The sequence below is a fragment of the Accipiter gentilis genome, chromosome 15, assembly GCF_929443795.1.
Source record: "Accipiter gentilis chromosome 15, bAccGen1.1, whole genome shotgun sequence".
NCBI classification, from domain to species: domain Eukaryota; kingdom Metazoa; phylum Chordata; class Aves; order Accipitriformes; family Accipitridae; genus Astur; species Astur gentilis.
Window position 1 is genome coordinate 21,098,002 of NC_064894.1, and position 19,546 is coordinate 21,117,547.

The 19,546-nt window shown below is 41.1% G+C and overlaps 1 protein-coding gene across 2 annotated transcripts in view; it reads right to left on the reverse strand.

The window, feature by feature from the left end:
• Positions 1-2,501: 2,501 nt before the first annotated feature.
• PDSS2 (decaprenyl diphosphate synthase subunit 2) overlaps positions 2,502-19,546 on the reverse strand; it is a 121,974-nt gene continuing 104,929 nt past the window's right edge. For both annotated transcript variants that reach the window (XM_049818087.1, XM_049818086.1), the window contains 2 exons: positions 15,814-15,849; positions 2,502-4,704 (listed from right to left, as the gene is read on the reverse strand). In XM_049818087.1, the coding sequence (XP_049674044.1) occupies positions 4,546-4,704; positions 15,814-15,849 (195 nt within the window). In that variant the 3' untranslated portion in view covers positions 2,502-4,545. The remainder of the gene's footprint in view (positions 4,705-15,813; positions 15,850-19,546) is intronic.

Sequence of the window (19,546 nt, forward strand, 5' to 3'; positions counted from 1 at the left end):
GGTGAAAACCATTCTAGATACCTGCCCATATTCTCCCACGCACCTTGCCACCCATGACCACATTGCCTCATGGCACATCCCTATGTGATATTCCTAAATAGTCAGTTAACCTTAGGAAAAAGCTAGAAACAGATTCTTGAGGCGCAGCAATGTGATCACCCAGGGATGTTCAAAATACTGAAGAGTCATTGTAACAAGGTGGAAAGCAATTACCCTGCAGGGGATGAAGGGGAAGGTGCCCTTCTTTGTTTCCTCCACAAACTGGCTCTCAGAGGGAAAAGGTGTAATTGTTAATTGTCTCAGTGAGATGGTTCCTGAAATACTGGGACAGCAGCAAGGCAGGGCCCAAACACCAGTGCTTTTGTCATAGTTCTCTTGGGCAAAGCACAGCCAAGTGATATGCGGCACAGCAGACTGCAAAAGCCAAAGCCAGCCTTTAACAAGCTCTCAAATTTATGTACAGCAAGAGAGGGAGCATGACATGGAGCGGGTAAGGGAACAAATAAACCTGCATCGAGAACAAATAAGTCAACAGCATAACCAGCAACAGCTAAACAGGTGTAGCAAGTTTCCTCTAGCACAGTCCAGTCAAATGTCTTGTTATCTCGGACCCTATGTATCCCATGCTGGGTGCCAGAAAGGGCTGTGGCTGACTCGCCCTGGATGGCAGCTAGGCACCTCACAGCTGCTCACTCACTGCCCCCCACAGCGGGATGGCAGAGAGAATCAGAAGGGCAACAGTGAGAAAATTCATGGGTTGAGTTAAAGACGGTTTAATAGGTAAAAGGGAAAAAAATGAAAACAAAACAAAGACAAGTGATGCAAAAGCAACCACCACCAGCCAACTGATGCCCAGACAGTCCCCAAGCAATGGACCTCCTGGAACACCTCCACACATCCCCAGTTTTTATTGCTAAGCATGACGTTACCTGGTGCGGAATATCTGTGTGGTCAGTTCAGGTCAGCTGTCCCAGTTGTGCCCCCTCCCAGCCCCTTGCTCACCACCAACCCACTTACTGGGCACCAGAGCAAGGAGCAGAGAAAGCCTTGGTGCTATGCAAGCACTGTTGAGCAATAGCTAAAACATCGGCGTGTTAGCAACGCTGTTTTGGTCACAAATCCAAAACACAGCACCATATGGGATGCTATGAAGAAAAGTAATTCTGTCATAGCAAGACCCAGTACGTTGGGGTAAAATTTTGTTCTCCTCCTTACCACAGGCTGTGAGTCTGCTCCTAAACGGGCCTATTTTGGGCTCACAGCCCAACAGCGATGATATGAAAGTCACGCAGGTCACTGAAGGGCTACCCCATTAGTTAGGGCCTAGCACACATGGCCACCAGCAGAGGCTGACAGAGCTGGAGCTTCTCTGACCGGTAAGAGGAGGCTAACAGGCAATCAAACTGCTGCACACAGCTGCAGGATAAGGAACAAAGACGAAAACAAAGACTAAAAGACAGTGGACCCAAACAATTCTTGGCAGTGGCAGGTGATAAATAATGGGCAACAGCCACCAGCCACGGTGAAGGAGGTTCATGCTGGACATCAGGAAAACTCCTTCACAAGGAAGGTGGAGCAGCACTGGGACAGGTTGCATGGGGAACCTGTGGAAGTTCCATCCCTGGTGGTTTCCCAGACCAGACTTCACGCAGGCAACAGTCCACTTCACGTGGGATATTTCACCAGAGGACTTTCAGCAGTCCCTTCCAGCCACTTCTATTCTTCTAAGCACCTCATTTTCAAAACAACCTTCCTATACAGCTTTATCACAACTGTGGAGCTGGAAGTACTCGGCTGGCAGTTAAACGACCTTCCATCACAGACCTATGAAACAGCCATTCTAGCCACTGCAGATGTGCTCTTTGTAGGAGATGAATTCAGTTTGGTTTAAAAAGCAGTTGGGACCTTGCCCTGTATTTTGTGCACCTGTGGAATAGTCCAGCAATACAATACTTGGAATAAGTTCAGAGGAGCAGCTGATAGGTACGTCTGGTTGAGTAGCTGGATAACTGAAATAAATGGCATTAATGCCTTCCTCAGCCACCCCCCGGACCACAGGCCTCCCTCTCCCTGACTTCCTTATAGAGGTAGGTGGGGGAAAAGGAATCGAGATAAAAATAAAAGCAGAACAGCCTTAAGGTTCCACCATTGCTCAGAAATTGTATAAGGTGTGGGGAGTATATTAATACACAGCAATGAATAATTCACCCAGAGTTTGACAGAGAGGTATAATACTTTGCTTGTAGTTTACCTGGAGGAAACAAGACAACAAAAATTTCTCAACAATTACAGGCAAATATCTTAAATATAAGATTACTTGGTAACATTGATAAGGGACAATTCATGTTGCTTTTTTAAAAATTGAGGTTGAAGAATAGTTCAAGAGCAAACAGAACATTCTGGTGATAAAAATACAAAAAAAGTCATTAATTTTTTGCTGATTTCCCTTTATTAGTAAAAAGTACAAATAAAAAAATTGTACTTTCATGAAAAAAATAAACCAGGTGTACACAGTTTTGCAGTATGATTGATATTTCTTCCACAGAACTGGGGTGAGATGGCTCAGAATATCTCCAGCAGACCCAAGCTTCTTGCACCCCTAAACCATTATGAACCAATTAGCATAGATGTAAAAGACAAAGAGAAGATAATGTATGGCTCCTACTATATGTAGTATGTAAAAACCAGAGCCAAAAAAAGCTGAAATATGACTCTGGTTGAATTTAGGTATTTCTTTCAAGCACAAGTTTTACGTTAGCAGAACTTCAGGGAACTTCACAGGTGAGAATCTACAGTGGTTAGCTAAGGCAGATGCCTGCGACTGCCACTAGCTGGGCTCCTCCACGCTTCTCGGTGCTCCTCTTCTGCCTCCAGCCTTTCTGCTGCAGCAACAGCACTAACTCAGGCAGAAGTGCCAGTCTTGGGAAGAAAGAAAATGCCAGGGCAGGCATGAGAAAGAAAGTGCAAGCAAGAAGGGGTCTGGTGTTGAAGCCATTCTCCAGAACAAAGCGAGTCCTGAGTTCTGGATGCTGCTCCTAAACAAAGATTGTGTCTCAAGGTTGCTTATTATACATATAATATTATGGTATAATATAGGCATATATTACACAGATTATTATGTACATTATGCAGGATGTATTTTCAGTATATTTTTAGAAGATAGAGTTTTTATTTATATTTTGGATTTGGTGGAATGCAACACGCTGGTCTATGACAAACAAGCTGTGTGACAGGGGGAAGGAGTGCAGGGGAAGAAGGAGGGAGGAGAGAATTTAACAGAAATAACTCCACTTAGTGTTTGAGTGAGGGATGTAATGAAATCTGTTTGCTGTGCTAGCTGTCTCCAGATTGGGCTGTAATTACACCACAGAAGGAAGAAAGGTAGCTGAGTCTCAATCTAGATCATTTATGTAAACTCAGCCTTCTTGTCAACGGCGTTCTCAGATTGCATGCATGCAAACCACAAAAATCATCTCCTATGAACAAAACAGAGACAGTCTCAAATTGCAGGCTTCTGATACACCTTATATGCTGTCTGTAATTGGACTTTAAAATTCAACACACCGAGGTTCAAAACTTCTCCAGTATTTTCTGCATTTTATTCAGTGCGGTGAAAGACTGTACTCACAGAAGAGCATTACTCCTTCCTCTCTGCCAAAGGCCGATGTCTAGCCTTACAAATTAACATTTATTTGGCTTAAATGAACGCAAGTGTCACAAACCTAGGAAATTCTTTTGTGTAAGACTGTGTTGAAACAAACTGCTGGATCCGAGGAAGGGATATTCCCTCCCCCAGAAGAGCTGGAAGTACCTCATTCTTCGACCCAGAGCAACATATTATATACGCACAATATAAAACCCAGGCAATCAGTTCCCTTAACAGAGCCAAATTAATATTTGATTAAATATTTTAAAGCTCCTACTTACCATGCTTGACACATTTTCTCAGCAAGTTTCTCAAATACGGAAAGCATTAGGCACAGGGTAATTTTACATTTGAATACATAAAAACAGTGTGAGGAGACATGACTGCATGCAGACAGAGAGAGGATTTTCCCCCATTAATCCCCCGAACTGCCCTTCCCCTTGATAAGCGGGTACGTTAATTCCCGGCTTTGGCAGCTCGCTCTCTCTGGGCAGGTTTGAGCGGGTTTCTTGTGACACCTGGATCTTCACGCCCCTCCATCCCTCCCTCGGGCAGGAAAACCACCGGCCTCCGCCCTGGCGCCGTCCCCGCCGGTGCCCAATCAATACCGACTTATTTCCTGTCCATTTGCTGAGGTCACGGAAACGGGACTCATTAATTATTTCTACCGGTGCAGCCTCAAGTGCGCTTCTGGCATGACAAGCGAAAGCCGGCTGTGACCTTTTTTTTTTTTTTTGCCTCCCCCCTCCTGAATTTTGTCATCGTTGTCGTTGGCAGTCGGCGCGCGTTCCTCCGTCGGGACGGGACGGATGCGGTGACCGGCGGCGCGGGGCATCGTCGGCACCCCCGCCGGGATGCTCCTGCCCGGGAGGGAGAGCCGGTCCTCCCGGGGCGGCGGGTCAGGAGAACCTGGTCACGGCGCAGACGATGTTGGCCAAGGCGGCCCTGGCCTCGGAGGGAGGGAAGCGCTCCAGGGCCGCCAGCGCTCTGTTTCCGTGGCAGCGGCAGAGGTCGATGGCAGAAGTCACACCTTTGCCGGCCTTGATCGCTTCCCGCAGCTGTCGGAAAACACAGGCACAAGAGGGTGGGTTTCGGCAGTGCCGGCGCACGCGATTATCTCCGAGAGCGCAGGGCATCCACCGCCCCTTCCCGAGGTAAAGGCAAGAACCGAAGCCAGCCGTCGGACAAAGCCCGCGCGTACTCTCGCCTGCCTCTGCTTTGGCTCCCCACTACAGCAAAACTGCGGGTAATTTAAACTACATCACCCATTACTTCATCACCTGAAAGATGCTGGCTCTCCAAAGGGCATGCTTAATTTAAAAGAAAAGAAAAAAAAAAAAAAGGCAAAACAAAAAACAAACCAAAATACCCAAAACATTTTCAAATATCTGGGCATCGCATACCTAAGCCACTGCCTGGGAGCTTTTGTGCAGAACTGGCAGACCAGCTGCTCACTCGTGCTCTCATTTTCTGCAGTCAAAAACTGGATTTTATGAACACCCATTCCATCCCCTGTTTTTGGAAACAGGCACAGGATGCCACATGTTGAACTCTTGTCTTTTGTAATACAGGTTTCTATTTATATACCATATGATTACATTTGTTACAATGGACAAAAGCAAATTTTGTCAGTAAAATAGGATGTGTTAAACTTTTATCGTACTGAGCTATATCCATGCAAACTCAACCTTTTCTGTAAAGGTTAGGGAATTTGACAATGGTTTGGTGATACATCATATGAGAAAAAGTATTTTCATGGAATAACAGACTTTTCATGGCAAGCTGCTGGAAAGATTTGGCGCCTAAAAAACTTGGGTGACAGGTTAAATTTCCTATGAAATACCACAAACAAAACATGTTGTTTTTCCCCAGTACCTCAACTTAGCTGAAGCTCTAAATAGTAATCACACTTATTAAGGGCTTTTTAATTGCCTTTTTTTTTTTTCCTGAACAGCATCATGAGACTGTCATGAAACACTGTTACATTTTCCAACCTAAAATACAGGTGTCCTCAGACCAGCTCCAGCCTGATGCCTCATGCCAGAGCCTGGGAATTAAGTCCAGGTGGATCTTTGAGATTTGATTATCCCAAAAGCACGACAGCATTTCATGACCTTTAATGTGCCCCACCTGGCTTTCATAGCTGGCTTACATCACCATACCAGCTTTTTAAAAAAGGGCTTTTCTTGAACACAGGTATCTACAGTAACTAATTATACAGGGTTTTTATAAATTATGTTTTCCTCCAACACACAGCCCAATGCCCCAATTCATTTACAAATACATCAGTATAACCTTATTTTTCTAGTTTAAATCATGTAAAAAAAATATCTAAGCTATGACCAAATTGTAAAAGTCACCCATTTTATGTAGATACTTGCATTCATACAGAATGAATGACATTTCTTATCTGAATACAAACTGAAGTGGATTCATTATCTGTATTTAAAGATGAAATTAGCTGAAAGCATATTACAGCACATGAGTGTTCAAGTCCCAGTTCATAAAAATTTTATTCTCCACTTCAGTTAGAATCTTCCTGCACTGTGCGCTGGAAAGGAACTTGCCCTGAGGCATAAATGCATTGCATAGCTAATTCAACACGTCTTCTAACGAATGGGAATCGACCATATAACCACAGCTCTACAGCAAAAGTGGGGATAGGTGAGGTGAGGTACGCCAGCAGCGTGAGAAGCTGTTTCTTCCCCCTTCCTTGAGGCACAACTTTGTGAGATGGCAGAACACACACATCTTGAAGCAAACACTGCTGATTTGCAAAAGGTGATTAAAAAGGTTTAGCATACTTTGTAATACTCACATAAGTATATATTGACGCGTAAACAGGAAAGAAAATAGCTCCTAAAAAGTCTTCAAACTGGTCAAAGATCAGAGGAGGTTAGCTTAAGCATGTATGATTGCATATACGTACTATGACTTACTTGTAACAGCAAAATCTGGAAAGGGGGAGAATTCTAATGCAAGGACACAATCCATTTACACGCTTGTCTTGTGTGTGTAAGCCCTTAGACACACACAGTGCCTTGAAGCCAAAACAATTGCAAAGTTGGTGTCAAACTATAGGCAGAGGAACCACTATACAAAAATCAGACTAATCCGCTATTGAATGTTTCCAAGAAAAGTTCAAGGAACCTCAAAATGAAAAATACCTGCTCATACAGCAAGCTCCTTCCTCAGCTCTTCAGTTAGAGATCATCCTATGTCATGAACAATTTACAGCCCCTAAAACCACACCTGTTTTATATTACATTTGCAGAATCAGCTGGTTGACTCAAGTAAGCATACACCGAGGCAAACCAGTCTGGATTAACCAGACTGCATGCTACCTGTTTCTCAGCTGGGGTTGTAAAATTAAGAAAAAAAGAAAAGGGGGGGGGGGGGGGGGAGAGTACAAATTGGGCTTCTTGTAGCGGGATAGTTATTAAAGAAATACAGGATATAACTCCATAGGAAACCAGGCTTCAGTAGCCCTGCTGTGTGCAAAACCCACCTAATTTAAGACTTCAGCTGTAGTGTTAGTTGTATTACAGTTACACTTTCACACTCTAAATTTTTGAGCTTCAATGATTTTATGTAATGAACTTCACAAACTAAGTACATCAAAAAAAAAAATCAATGTATCCAGTTTAGATGTATTATTTTTTAATTTCATTTGGGTAGGAACAGCTAATTTTTGAGGCCAATAAACAGAAAAGCAAAATGAACTGCTTTTATTTGTTGCTTTACAAGCTTTAATTAAGCTCCCTCATTAATTTCTTCTAAATAAAGGAATCTGCTCTTTTAGTCTCTACTTATATAGCATCGTTTTGTGCATCAAACATGTTTCCACTTGTAGGAACAATTTCATCCATCGTTAAAACACGAACTTCTTCAGAGTGGCATTCAATAATTAAAACTGAATACAAGTCGAAATACAGATTGCTTTGACACACTTTTCTCCAGTTGAACTGCTAGATACGCTGGAATACTGCATTTTAACTTTTAAGCTTTTGTTCAGAGCATTGGCACTAAAGCCCTACTTCATTCTGAAGGTGCCATGAATCTGAAAAAATCACCGACTGGGTTTTGGTTATTTAAATTCAGCTTAAAGAATAACGTTGCAATAGCGCAGCCAGGTTGAGCCGCAAATAAATGCAAATAAACGGTAACAAGCCATTGATTGTTCCTTGAAGATTGCCCCTTGGAAAAGAGATTGCCCACTGGAAAGGAGAGTTTTGTATCAGCACCTTGGCTTCAAGCTTCCATTTCCTGTCCTTCAGGAGACAACCATAAGCACCAAATAGTTGGAGCTGGGGCATTTTCCACTCAACCCTCTGAGGTTTGCTGGGCCAAGAACGGAACCAAAACCCGGAACAGCAGCCGCTTCCTATGAAAAGCAGGATCTGGGTTCAATGCCTTGGTCTCAGGACTGCTTCCACCTCTCACGTTGAAAGCTACTGGACAAAATAGAGCTAGTTTTGGAGCAATGGCCATGTAACCATATATAGTCCATTCATGGTTCTGGCCCTACATGTGGGAACAGAAGGATGCTTATGGATGACAACTTTACTTGTACTCTGTTCGCTGACTTACCCTTCTAAATCCACCATAAAACCAAAGGAGTATGCTTGTATGTCCCATCTCTCTGCTTATGAGCCAGTAAAACGTTAAAACTAAGGGATTATTTCCTGCAGAAGAGCATGCATGAATAATAAAAAGAAAACCTGTGTTGTCTAGGTCATACCGTATCTAAAATTGTAGTGAATTTGCATTCCTGCTCCTACTTTGTAGCATTAATGTTTGGTGTTTTTTTTTAATTAAGTATTTAGGCACATTCATAAGGGATATTCTACATTTGGATTAACAGCCTTGACAGGGTTTACACAGCTTTTAGATTCTAGAATTTTCTAAACTCTTTTGATTTGTTACAAATATCCGAAGTGTAATGAAACAGTGATGGTGGTGGTGAATCTCAAAACCAACTGCTAGTTTCACATATGGTACTAAACGGTCATCCTGATGTACTTAAGCCACGTTAAAAAGGCCACAAAGGTTTTGTGAAACAGGATACCCTTTGTATAACCCATGCATGCCTTGCTAACAACTGTGCCCCTGAAGAAGAACTAAAAGACTGATAAGAAAGGAACATCCTACCCCAGGAGGCACGGGAAGTTGAATAATTGCTAATAGGCATGAAGTCAGCAAAGATCTTTGGTAACTGGGGGACAGGTAAAGGCAGCTGAGGGAGATCATGACCACCAACCCAATTCAAGACCAAAAAGATAGCTGTAGAATGAAAGAACACTGTACCTTTAATTCTAAGTGGAGAAAACTTTAGCCCGATAGAAACTGTGGCAGATAAGCAACTACCAACAGCAGTTTTGGGGAAGAACTTTGGAAACGAAATATGTAAAACTAAACTGTATAAATTGCTTGCCCATTTAGGTATAAGGTGCGCTAGCTTTGTGGATTGCCACCTAGCCCTCATCTTTGCACAAACCTGAGTTGGAATAAAATACCTCTGGTCTCCGTGTATATTGGCGTCTTGCACACCAGGTAAACGACCCCACTTTGGGGACAGCAATCCAACAGAAGTTGCCTCTAACCAGATTTGACAACATTCAAGCAGATTCAAATCAATGACCAACACGCCAGGAGGTCCATATCCTGTTTTTCTGATGTTTCGACTACACTCTTTTTCCTTCATAGTTAGTTATCTACACACGTATTTTTTTCTCCAAGCAGTGTGTCCCTGCAGTAAAGATCATCAATCGCTTCTTGGGCTGTGTTAACAAGTGATTTCAGCAAGGAATTACTGCGCCCTATCTGGGGCTTGTGGGACCGTGCCTGGAGTGCTGTGCCCAATTTTGGGCTTCCAACTAAGTGAAAGACATTGCCATACTGCAGCAAGTGCGGTAGGAGGCTACTCAGATGACACAGGGCTGGAGCAGTACATGGTCTACAAGGAAATGCTGGGAATTGCTTAGTTCAGCCTTTAGAAAGCTGTTCTTGCTGTCCCGCCCCCCTCATGGGCAAGGAGTCGGAACTGGACTCTTCTCAGAGGTGTACGTGGAAAGGGTGAGAGGCAACGGGCACAGGTTGCAGCATGGAAATGCTGATTAGACCCAAGGAAATACCTTTCCACCAGGAGGGAGGTCAAGCACTGGAACACATTGCTCAGGTTGGCTGTGAAACCTCTGTCCTTGCAGATAATCAAAACTCAAGGGAGCAAACCTGTACTGGCCCTGCTTTGAGCGAGAGGTTGGACCAGACATCCCCCAGAGGTCCCTTCCAACTTAAATTATTGTATGATTCTGTGAAGAGTTCAAAGTACTACGTTTCCCAGTCCCTTTGTTTTAAAAAGACAAAGAGAAAATTTCTCCTCCATACCCCAGAAGTTAAGTATTTGCCTTTCAGACCAACTGTTCTGGATCGCTGTTGCACAGAATGGCTTGTCTGAGGGCAGAGAGAGGTCAAAGAGGCAAGCCTGGGCTGCTGGATTTTGGAGACTTTTGAATTTTGAAGAATTAAAGGAGACAAAAACTAAGCAGGTGTTCAAGTACAAAGACAACTAACTTCAAGTCTTCTCTGCTGAGATATTTCTGCCTTATTTCCTAGCCAAAAGAAAGCAGTTTCTTTTCAGATAGCTCTACCTGTAGGGAACAACAAATTCGGGGGGGAAGACTCCCTGAATATGTGGTATTTTGCCTGTACTAGACTTCATGTGCAAAGGGAGAATAACAACACTGAAATTCTTGGATTTTTTTTTTTTTTTTTTGTGGTCAAACTTAGCATTAATTAAGTGACAAGATATCAACAAGTAACTTCAGATTTTTGTTGTTGTTTTAGAAGAATGATCCTAAACAGCTAAATCTGTTATATACTGAAGTCTTCAAATATCATGCATTCTCTCTGATCATGAACTAAAACATTCTAAATTTCTGAAGCGCACAGCACTCACTGAAACAAAACGAAACCCCAAACCACAAAATTTAAATTAATCTGTGGCCAAGTGACTGAGTAATGCTCTTAAGTGTTTGCAGTGTTCTGCACTGGCTTTTCTAAATTTGCTTTCGCTTTTGTGGGAACACCATGCTCAATAAGCACTGATGTTTTAGACTGCTGAAATGTCACCTTGAAAAGGTACTAACATGTTTCATAGCTAGTAGATCAATTTTGTCAAATTTTTCCTTTGTTTTTTTTAAGTACCTTGGAATGTCTCAGCATCCACCTTCACAGTTTTTGTGGTTGGACACAGGGTTATGCCCTTCTCAAAATGGGCTGGACAATGATTCAGTTGCATGACTTCATAATGTCCAAGATAATTTTTTTAAAAAATAAATCTTTGTTGGCTATATGCAGCATGATACGCCAGTTGAAATTGGGGCAGTATTACCCAATATTTTCTTAGAAACTTTTTCTATACAAAAGGTAAAGAAATGCATCTTTAAAGTGCATAAACACCCTGCAGAAACTTCCATTAGTAGAGTAGGATTTATTTTCCTTACTCATCCGACAAACAGAAAAACTACCTTTTTACTTCAAACTCAAAAACACACTATCTAGGAAGGGACCAAATCTGGAGAGAGTCACCTCCAACAGCAGAGGAAAGATGGCCTGCTTACAGGGAACGCTGCTACTCCAGCTGTTACGCAGTTCTTGTAGTACACTTTGCCAAAAAATTATAAGTCATCCTGGGACACTGATTGATTGTACAGACCCTTTAATATTTTAGAAGAGACACCAACTCCTCCTCCTTACGCCTTTCCACGTCTTTCATGATGAACTTAACAAGGCCCACTAGCTTTTAAATCTAAACAATGGTAGTTAAGCGATGCCTTTTTACCAAAAAGCATGACTTTCTTAAATCACATTAATGGAAACATTGATTGTTAATTGTCATCTTGGCATGCACAAGCAATTAACTTGATATTTATGTTAGAAGATGTGATAGTTGTTTGCTTTAATGAAACAAAAGTTGTGTTGGATTCTCACCCCAAAGCAGCCATGGAAAATACCCACTGATTAAAAACAAAGATGCAACTGATTTTTGGTACTGGATGTACACCTTCTTAATTCAGATATGGTTAATTCCAACAAAGGAGGAAGTTGCTGCTTCTGAATGGTTTTGACTGCTTTTGTAATATTACTAACACATACCGCCCCCGCCCCCCCCCATTAAATCACTGAGTATTCTGTTTTTTTAACGTACGTAACAAAAGGAACTAATGACAGCGGCTGCTCCAAAATAAACAAGACAAATTTTCGTGGAAAACTGCCACAGGTCATAAGCGTCTACAAACAATGCTCTGGTTTTAACTCTTTGCTACATTTCAGGAACAAAAGAGCGAACAGTCTATGGCCTATAGTCCCATGACACATCTCATGATGATTCTCTGGCATTTAAACAAACAGAACCGCGGGACTAATCTCATTTATGCCATGGGACTGTAAACCTGCTCTGCAGACAGCACTGCAGCAGGATGAACGCACTAACCGTGGTGGTCAACGGTGAGCTGGGGAAGGGGAGCCATGCAGCTCTTGCTAACGCAACTGGATGGCACTGTGTTACTGTCATTTACTAGTTGCATGACAGTAGGCTACCACTGAGAAACCTCCTTGTTTCTGAACATGACCTTTCCCGTTTTTCTTCTCTCCTACCACATGGGAAGTCAAGACATTAGTGCCATGCAGTGAACGAATGGCTGGATCTACCACTTCTTGACTCGCGCTACTTCCACTACTGTACAAAATCTGCTCCCTGTGTTAACGTCACGCTCAGTGTTTCATATGCAAACCAACAAAGTATGCCACAGCATGCTGTGCTGATGTACCATATTTCCCATGCCAGTTGGGATGAAAGGCCTCTATAGCAGACAGCAGAGCAAATGGACAGGGAGACAGTTAAAAAAAAAAAAAAAAAGTTTTGCTATGTCCTCTTTCACTTGACTTAATTTATCTTTTCTGAATATTGCATTTAGGAAAACAACAAATCCTTGCAGTAGCATACTCATTGGCTGCAAAATACAGGATTTATTTCTTTATTTAGCCTTATCTTATAATTTTTCCAGAGCCTTGGCTAGAAAACAAGAATTATTCCTAGCTTACTCATTTCTGCTACTAGTTGTGCCTTTGTTACACTCATTTAACGACTGTATAATGCCAAGCACCATTAAGGCTTTGACTTCAGTGGAGAGTTTTTAATCAATATTATAAAATGGTAACAATTAAATTGAGAATCTCAATTTGTTGTTTTAGAATTATGCAGCTTATCTTGCATGCAAAGTAGATGTAAAATGGATAAAACATTTTTGATTTTAAAAAGTCTTGAGATTTTTTGCCAAAATCCCACAGACAAATGAGGGTGACAGGAAAAGTTGCTGTCTCTTTCAATGACATACATGAATTTTGTCCCTGCCATATATTGGTACTTTTTCTTTTGTTATTTGAGAAACAACAGTAAAACAGAGCTGAAACTACTTTTTCATCTCTGGAAGAGACTTTCAAACACCACAATGACAGATCAATAATTTGTCTGGATGCGGTGTGATGGTGCAGGGGGAAAGAAAGAGGGAAACATTTAGATACTAATGCGAGAAAATATATTCAGAAACACAGACCTTAAAAATAAGCCTTCTGTGATATCACAGTCCTTCTGATAAAAAAGACTGAGAAAAGCTGGGAGAAAAAAAAATACTAAAAAATTTTGCAGAACATAGTGACCTTATTGACATGACAGTCTCAGACCTAATTAAATTAATAGAAAATATTTCACTTCTCTATTTATGTCAGAGCCCTCACTAAATTTACTAGTACTATCTAGATATTTTTTTGTCAGTGAAAAAAAATCAGGGATACCATTTTAATATAACATGCATCAAAAGAACAATTCAAAATTCTTGAGCAGTCCCAAAATTGAAATAAGACCTTTGCCTTTCAAGGAGGCATGTTAAATAAGTGGATCTCAATTTCTCAAATTTAACTTCATTCATTATTTTAATTGAAAGCCACAGTGAGCAAGGTAAAATATTCTTAAGCAGGCTAAACAGCTAATAATTATTGTATACATATATTCATGAATTCAACTAAAGGAACATTTTTGTCTCAACTAAGTGGCACACAAGTTCATAATAAAAATTAAGAAAACAAAAATAATACAAATTTTCAGAAGTTCTACAGCTCATTTTGGTGACCTACGCTTTTACAAAATTCAAGAGGAGATATTTTGGAGATTCAACAAGAAACAAGCCCCCAGATTTGATTAGGAACGTTAAAGTAATTCTAGCAACTGAATAGAAAGATGAGAGGGGACCTTGATGCTGAGAAGAGGAGACCGAGCAACATGCAGAACACTGACTCTAGTAATGTAGAAATAAAGACAACACAGCAAAGGGCAAAAAAGAAATACTAATTTGTACTGCACAACATGCCTTCTTATTGGCTGTGTGCATGTACTGGCTAAGCTACTACGCTGCGGTGAGCTACAGGTTACTGGGTTCATTTAGTATGGATGTAACTAATGAACACTTTTATTTTAAATTTAGAAACATAGAAGAGAGGGACTTGACATCATAGTTTTGAAACTGACTTCTACAAAACCAAAGTTGATTATTGCTTTGAGCTCACAAAAACCATGGACATTTTTTCACTGTCATTACTAAACCCAGAATACCTGTGCTTGTGTAAGAGATGATTACCCAGAGCTAGTAAAATCATGTGCCTTCTGGCTGAAGTCAATTGCTCAAAATACAAAATTTGAAGGGCTTTTTCCCCTTCCTTTCCTTTTATTCAAGTGTCCAAGTTGCTTAAGCACACTATGAGTTTTTAGATTTCATGGGAAGGATCTCAAATATGAAATAATTTCAGTCAAAATACAGAATACACTGACAAATATTTAAAATATTTAATTCAGTAAAGCAATTTTAGATGCTCTTCTCCCCACTAACCGCCCCCCCCCTCCTGAAATTACATTGGGTGGATCACAATTGTAACAATTAAAAAGAGAAAACCCACTTTAGACTTACAAAAGCAAGTACCCTAGCTTAAACATTCATAGAAGTGTCTCACATACTCAGACACATTTGAAGAAGAAGAAATTTAGCACGTTCAGTTTTTTAGAAAGTCACAGTTGTATCAGTTTTCTTCTATGGTAGAAAAAAACCCCTAAAAGCACAATGATTTTAAACAGCAAGCTAAGGTTGAGATCCTTTTTATGTTCTAAGAGGAATGAAAGACAGAGAGCTTTTTTAATCCAAATTACAAATTTTCTTAATACAGAATAATTATAATAAAAGCCTGACCCGTACTTGCGTGCTAGCCTTCCATACTAGCAGCAATTAGTCATAGCTCTAACACTCTTTGGGCCCCAGTGCAATCATGAGCAATTCTCAATCATGTGCGTGGCTCAATAATTTATATATTATTTCCCACTGATGCTAGAGATAACTGGACCCTCATGATCTACTTAAGACCCAGAACAAGTCAAGCTTGTGCTCAGTGAGCAAGTTGGGGACACAATGTCATCTTCTATCTCCACCACAAGCATGCTGTGCTCCAGTATTTAACCAGGAGAACCTTCTCAGCCACCTCCTGCAGCTCTCCAAGAGCTTTATGGTGTCCCAGCTACCTTCAGTAGATATGCTAGTTAGTTCAGGTCTGTCTTTAATATAGAGCAGTCCCAGTAGGAAATACAGTGGTGACTTAGCTAAAAGTTGTAAAGGGGACTGGAAGAAACACAAATTATTATAAAACATTTGTATGTGCATTTTTTAATAGATGGCATGGCATTAAGGTGAGATTAAAAAAAAAAAAAAGTAACAGCATATTCTATGAATATATAGAGACCACTGATGGGAGCTAACCTGCAAATGACTGCAGAAAAAGAAGACAGCAAAAGCCATCAGAAGCCTGGTTTCAAGTTTGGGGAAGTAAACAGGATAAATAATGGCAAAAAATATTATTCAATAGCCGCATTTGATATTTACAGTACAGCTGACTATTACTGGATTTTAAAATGAAGAAATTGCACAAGCCATTCTCTCTCCCTCCATATATACACGCATCAATTATAACCTGACTTTAATAAGGAAGTTTCTCTCAACTGTCAAGAACATCCTTGAAAATACTACAAAAACGTTAAAAATAATGAGATTTAAATGCAAGTTACTAACCTTCTTGTAGTCCATTATATTTCCTTTTCCTTGTGCCTTAAAGAGAAAGAGAGATTTTTATATAAGACATTACGTACTACAAACTAGAGTTGCAAGAATAAAGAATGCAATTAAAAGAGCTACTACTTTAAATATAACTGACTTTCTTTAGGAATCTGATACGGAAAAACCCTAAAATACAACCAAATGTGTTACCAGCTTATAAAACATGGTTCTGTTTCAGATGAGAGCTGCAGATACTCAATGTAATTTTTAGGTTTTTCATTATGACTTGTAGTTAAACATTTGTTGAATCCAAAATATTTTGGTCTTAAGAAATCTTGCTGTTTGCATTAACTAATCTCTCCCATGAGAACTGAAATAAACTATACGTTGTATCAGCAATAACAGGATTTATTTTCTTAAAAGAGAACTCTCCGTATATGTATAGTGATTTGCACACAGGTAATAGTCTAGAGCTCTCAAAAGAGGATGTCAGGACCATGTCAGCACTATTAGACCTAGGTTAGAGGTGCTTTTGGTTTAGAATTGTATTTAAGTATCAGCATCACCCTTAAGCAGCAGATACAGACAACCTATAACTCCTAACACATTCAGAAAGAAGCATGAATAAATTTTAAATTTCTTCTTGCCCAGACACAGAGAAGTATGTAGTCCAAATTCCTCAATTTTGTCACAGGACGATGAGAACAGAAGATGTCTATGTCTTTCTCACCCAGTGGCAGTGCTCTGCCAGACCCAGAGCATTCCTGCTTAACCGACCTGAAGCCCTTCCCTTAGGTCAGATCCAGCCGGATCATTATCACCTCATCCAACTCCAGCTCTTCTCCTTGCAGGCACATTGAGGGGAAAAACCCCCAAACCCAACCAAACAACCCACAACCCCCCCCTACCACCCGTTTCTTTCCCTCTAGCCTCCCTCCACAAGGGAAAACCACAAGCCTCAGTTCTTCTGGAACATGTCTCCTGAAAAGATGTAGATTAGGACCACTACCTCTCCATGTCCTCTGCGGGGACCGCAGAGAGCAGCCAAGAGGAGCAGGCCAGCTGGCACAAGGAGAAGAGCCGAGGCCTGCACTGAAGAGGAACGCGATGCGGCAAGCACAGCTTTGAAGAGATGTTGCCGAGATGGCACAGATTTAGAAGATAAATTAATTTTTGTACAAGAGGAAAAATAAAATAGAGAAAAGAACTGATGAGAAACTAAGCAAGCAGAACAGGAGGGAAAACAGTAGATAACAGAACTGATTTCTCTGAAGGAGAAAGGGGACTGATCCACAAAACCTCTTTACTACTCTCTTTAAGCTTTTAAAAGACAGCTTTTCTGGAATGCATATTAAGAAAACAGCCTGATAGCATTTGGGAGTAGCAAAACCACTGCCAATAACTGCTTCCTTATTTGTGTATTCCCATCTCTTTGATTTGCCAACTTTTATTCATACCGGTTGGATCTTACGGCTTCTTCAAAATATATCTAGTAGTTATATTGTATATCAGACACACCAGAAATATGTTCTTCAACAAATGATTGCCTACATGCAGATTCACACTGCAGCGGAGAATTTGCCAACACGTTTGAGGAAGATGCTTTTTAGCCTTAGCAATACCAGAAAAGGTGTGCTCAGCATGCCTCCTCCTGCACCTAATACACATTACAAACAGCAAGAATATTTTCTCATGCTGTTCCTCTCAAGCATTCAAATCAATGGCAGTGGTGCTTCTCCAAGCAGCAAACTCATCTAATTAGTCTCCTAAGCCTTCTTTACTACAACTGCACCTTTTCTTTTTTTCTTGGTTTTTTTTTTTCTCCTCACAGTAGTTTGGCTCTGACTTTTACTGACCCTGATCTCAGACACACAGATCTTTTTTTCCTTTTACATCAGACTTCTGCATCTGGTTCAGCTTCCTCAAAGGTATCAAGCCTCATTTGCAAAAGGTATGCACTCTTGTCAAACTTGGATAACTTTCTAGGTCTCACTGCTTGGCCAGGGAGCTCAGCCTCCGAATGTTGGGGCTCTGGACCCTCAAAGAAAAGCATCTGCTTACCAGCGCATTAGAGACATGAACGGCCAACTCAGCTCAGCCTTCCTCCTGAACGCCAAAGATCACCGGTGCCAGTAGTGAAGGACAATAATACCATGACATTCTTCATTAATAAACGAGGTGGTATGAAATCAACTCACCTTGCCAGCAAGAAAGATCCCCAGATCCCCCATGAAATTACTCAAAATGCATCAGATAAGCAGACCACAAGTGGACGGTTTAAGACAATGCTTTTGGAGCAGGTTTTCAGGATGTTTTCCAGTATTGACTTTTCTTTCTCAGATGAGATGGTCCCTTTTACATGTTTTAAAACCTACACTTGAGAAATACTTGATAAAGCATTTGATAAATTCTTTTCTTCCAGCCCTGCTTCTTCTGAGAAGGCTTAGAAAGATATGGTGAAAGGCACATGGATTACCTTGGCCTAGATGAGATGATTCTGGTTTCCGAGTTATTCCTTTTTTAAATTACAAATGCTACAAGATAAGATGGATTCTAGGCCTGTTCTTGAGAGATTCTGCTTAATTTCTTCACTCAAATTTTGATCTTTTGTACCTCACTGCTTAGATGTTGGATGCCTGTTAAAACCAGAGAATTTTTCCTCTTGTCTAGCAAGACTATCTTTAAGTGGCTAAAAGTGACCAATTCTTCTGTCTTTTGACCCCTAGGAAATTCTCCATCCTATAATCCTGGATTAGCTGCTAAATTTTAAGAATACAGGGCTTTCCAAAAGCTCAGTGGGACTGCATTCAGCAACTATTACAACACTTAGTCTGAAGAGCATTCAAGCATTTCTTTGTGTACCACAGTGTTTCCTAGGAACCATTTAAGGTTGGGTGGTTCGTTTTGTTTTGTTTTTTAACATTTCAGGACTCTACTCCAACCCTCCAACCCATAATCCTTTTAAAATAGACACTTGACCAAACAGTTCATTGGGCATTTTAGTTTTAAATGCACAAAGGTGGAGGGTGTTGGTGGTGAGGTCAGTGAGAACAGGGGAGACTGGGGTCTTTATGGATCATTCATTCGTGTGTGTGTGTGTGTATCTCCACGTATATACACACACGTACATATACCTACACATTTTTTTCCTCCTATGACAAGGCTTCCCCCAATACACAACCCAAGTCCCTTTTAAGGCAGCCTCTAAATTTCATCCAAATCAGAATCTAATTTTCTCAAAACACATATATTTAGCATTGATGCAACCTTCCGCTCCTGGATATCTGACATGTTTTGCTCTTTCCAAATGTGGAGACAAGGGGGCTTTTAAAAGGTCAGCAGCAGAAAGGTGCACATGGCTATCTCCACTCAAAAGGCTACCTTGGGAACAGCAACTGTATCTGGACCTCTGACAAGATAACTGCGGTGAGACGATCACACAAGTTCTGGGCACTCCATAGCAGCTCAGGCATCCTTCGTGACCTCTCTTGAAACGCTGCTTTCACCTAAGATACGCATGACAGGCACCGAGTGCCAGCCACATGCTTTTTGAGCAGTATACCACTGTGAAGGCTGCTAGGGCCAATGGGGTTCTCTACCTCCACTTTCGTGAACCCCAAGACCTTCCTGCAGGAGAAGGAAGCTGCCAAGGGGAAGTGCTGCCCTTAATCCATCGTATGAATGCTTATATGGGCAGACAATCACAGGAAAAAGCCAGATTAATCAGCAATAATTAAAGGTCCCTAAT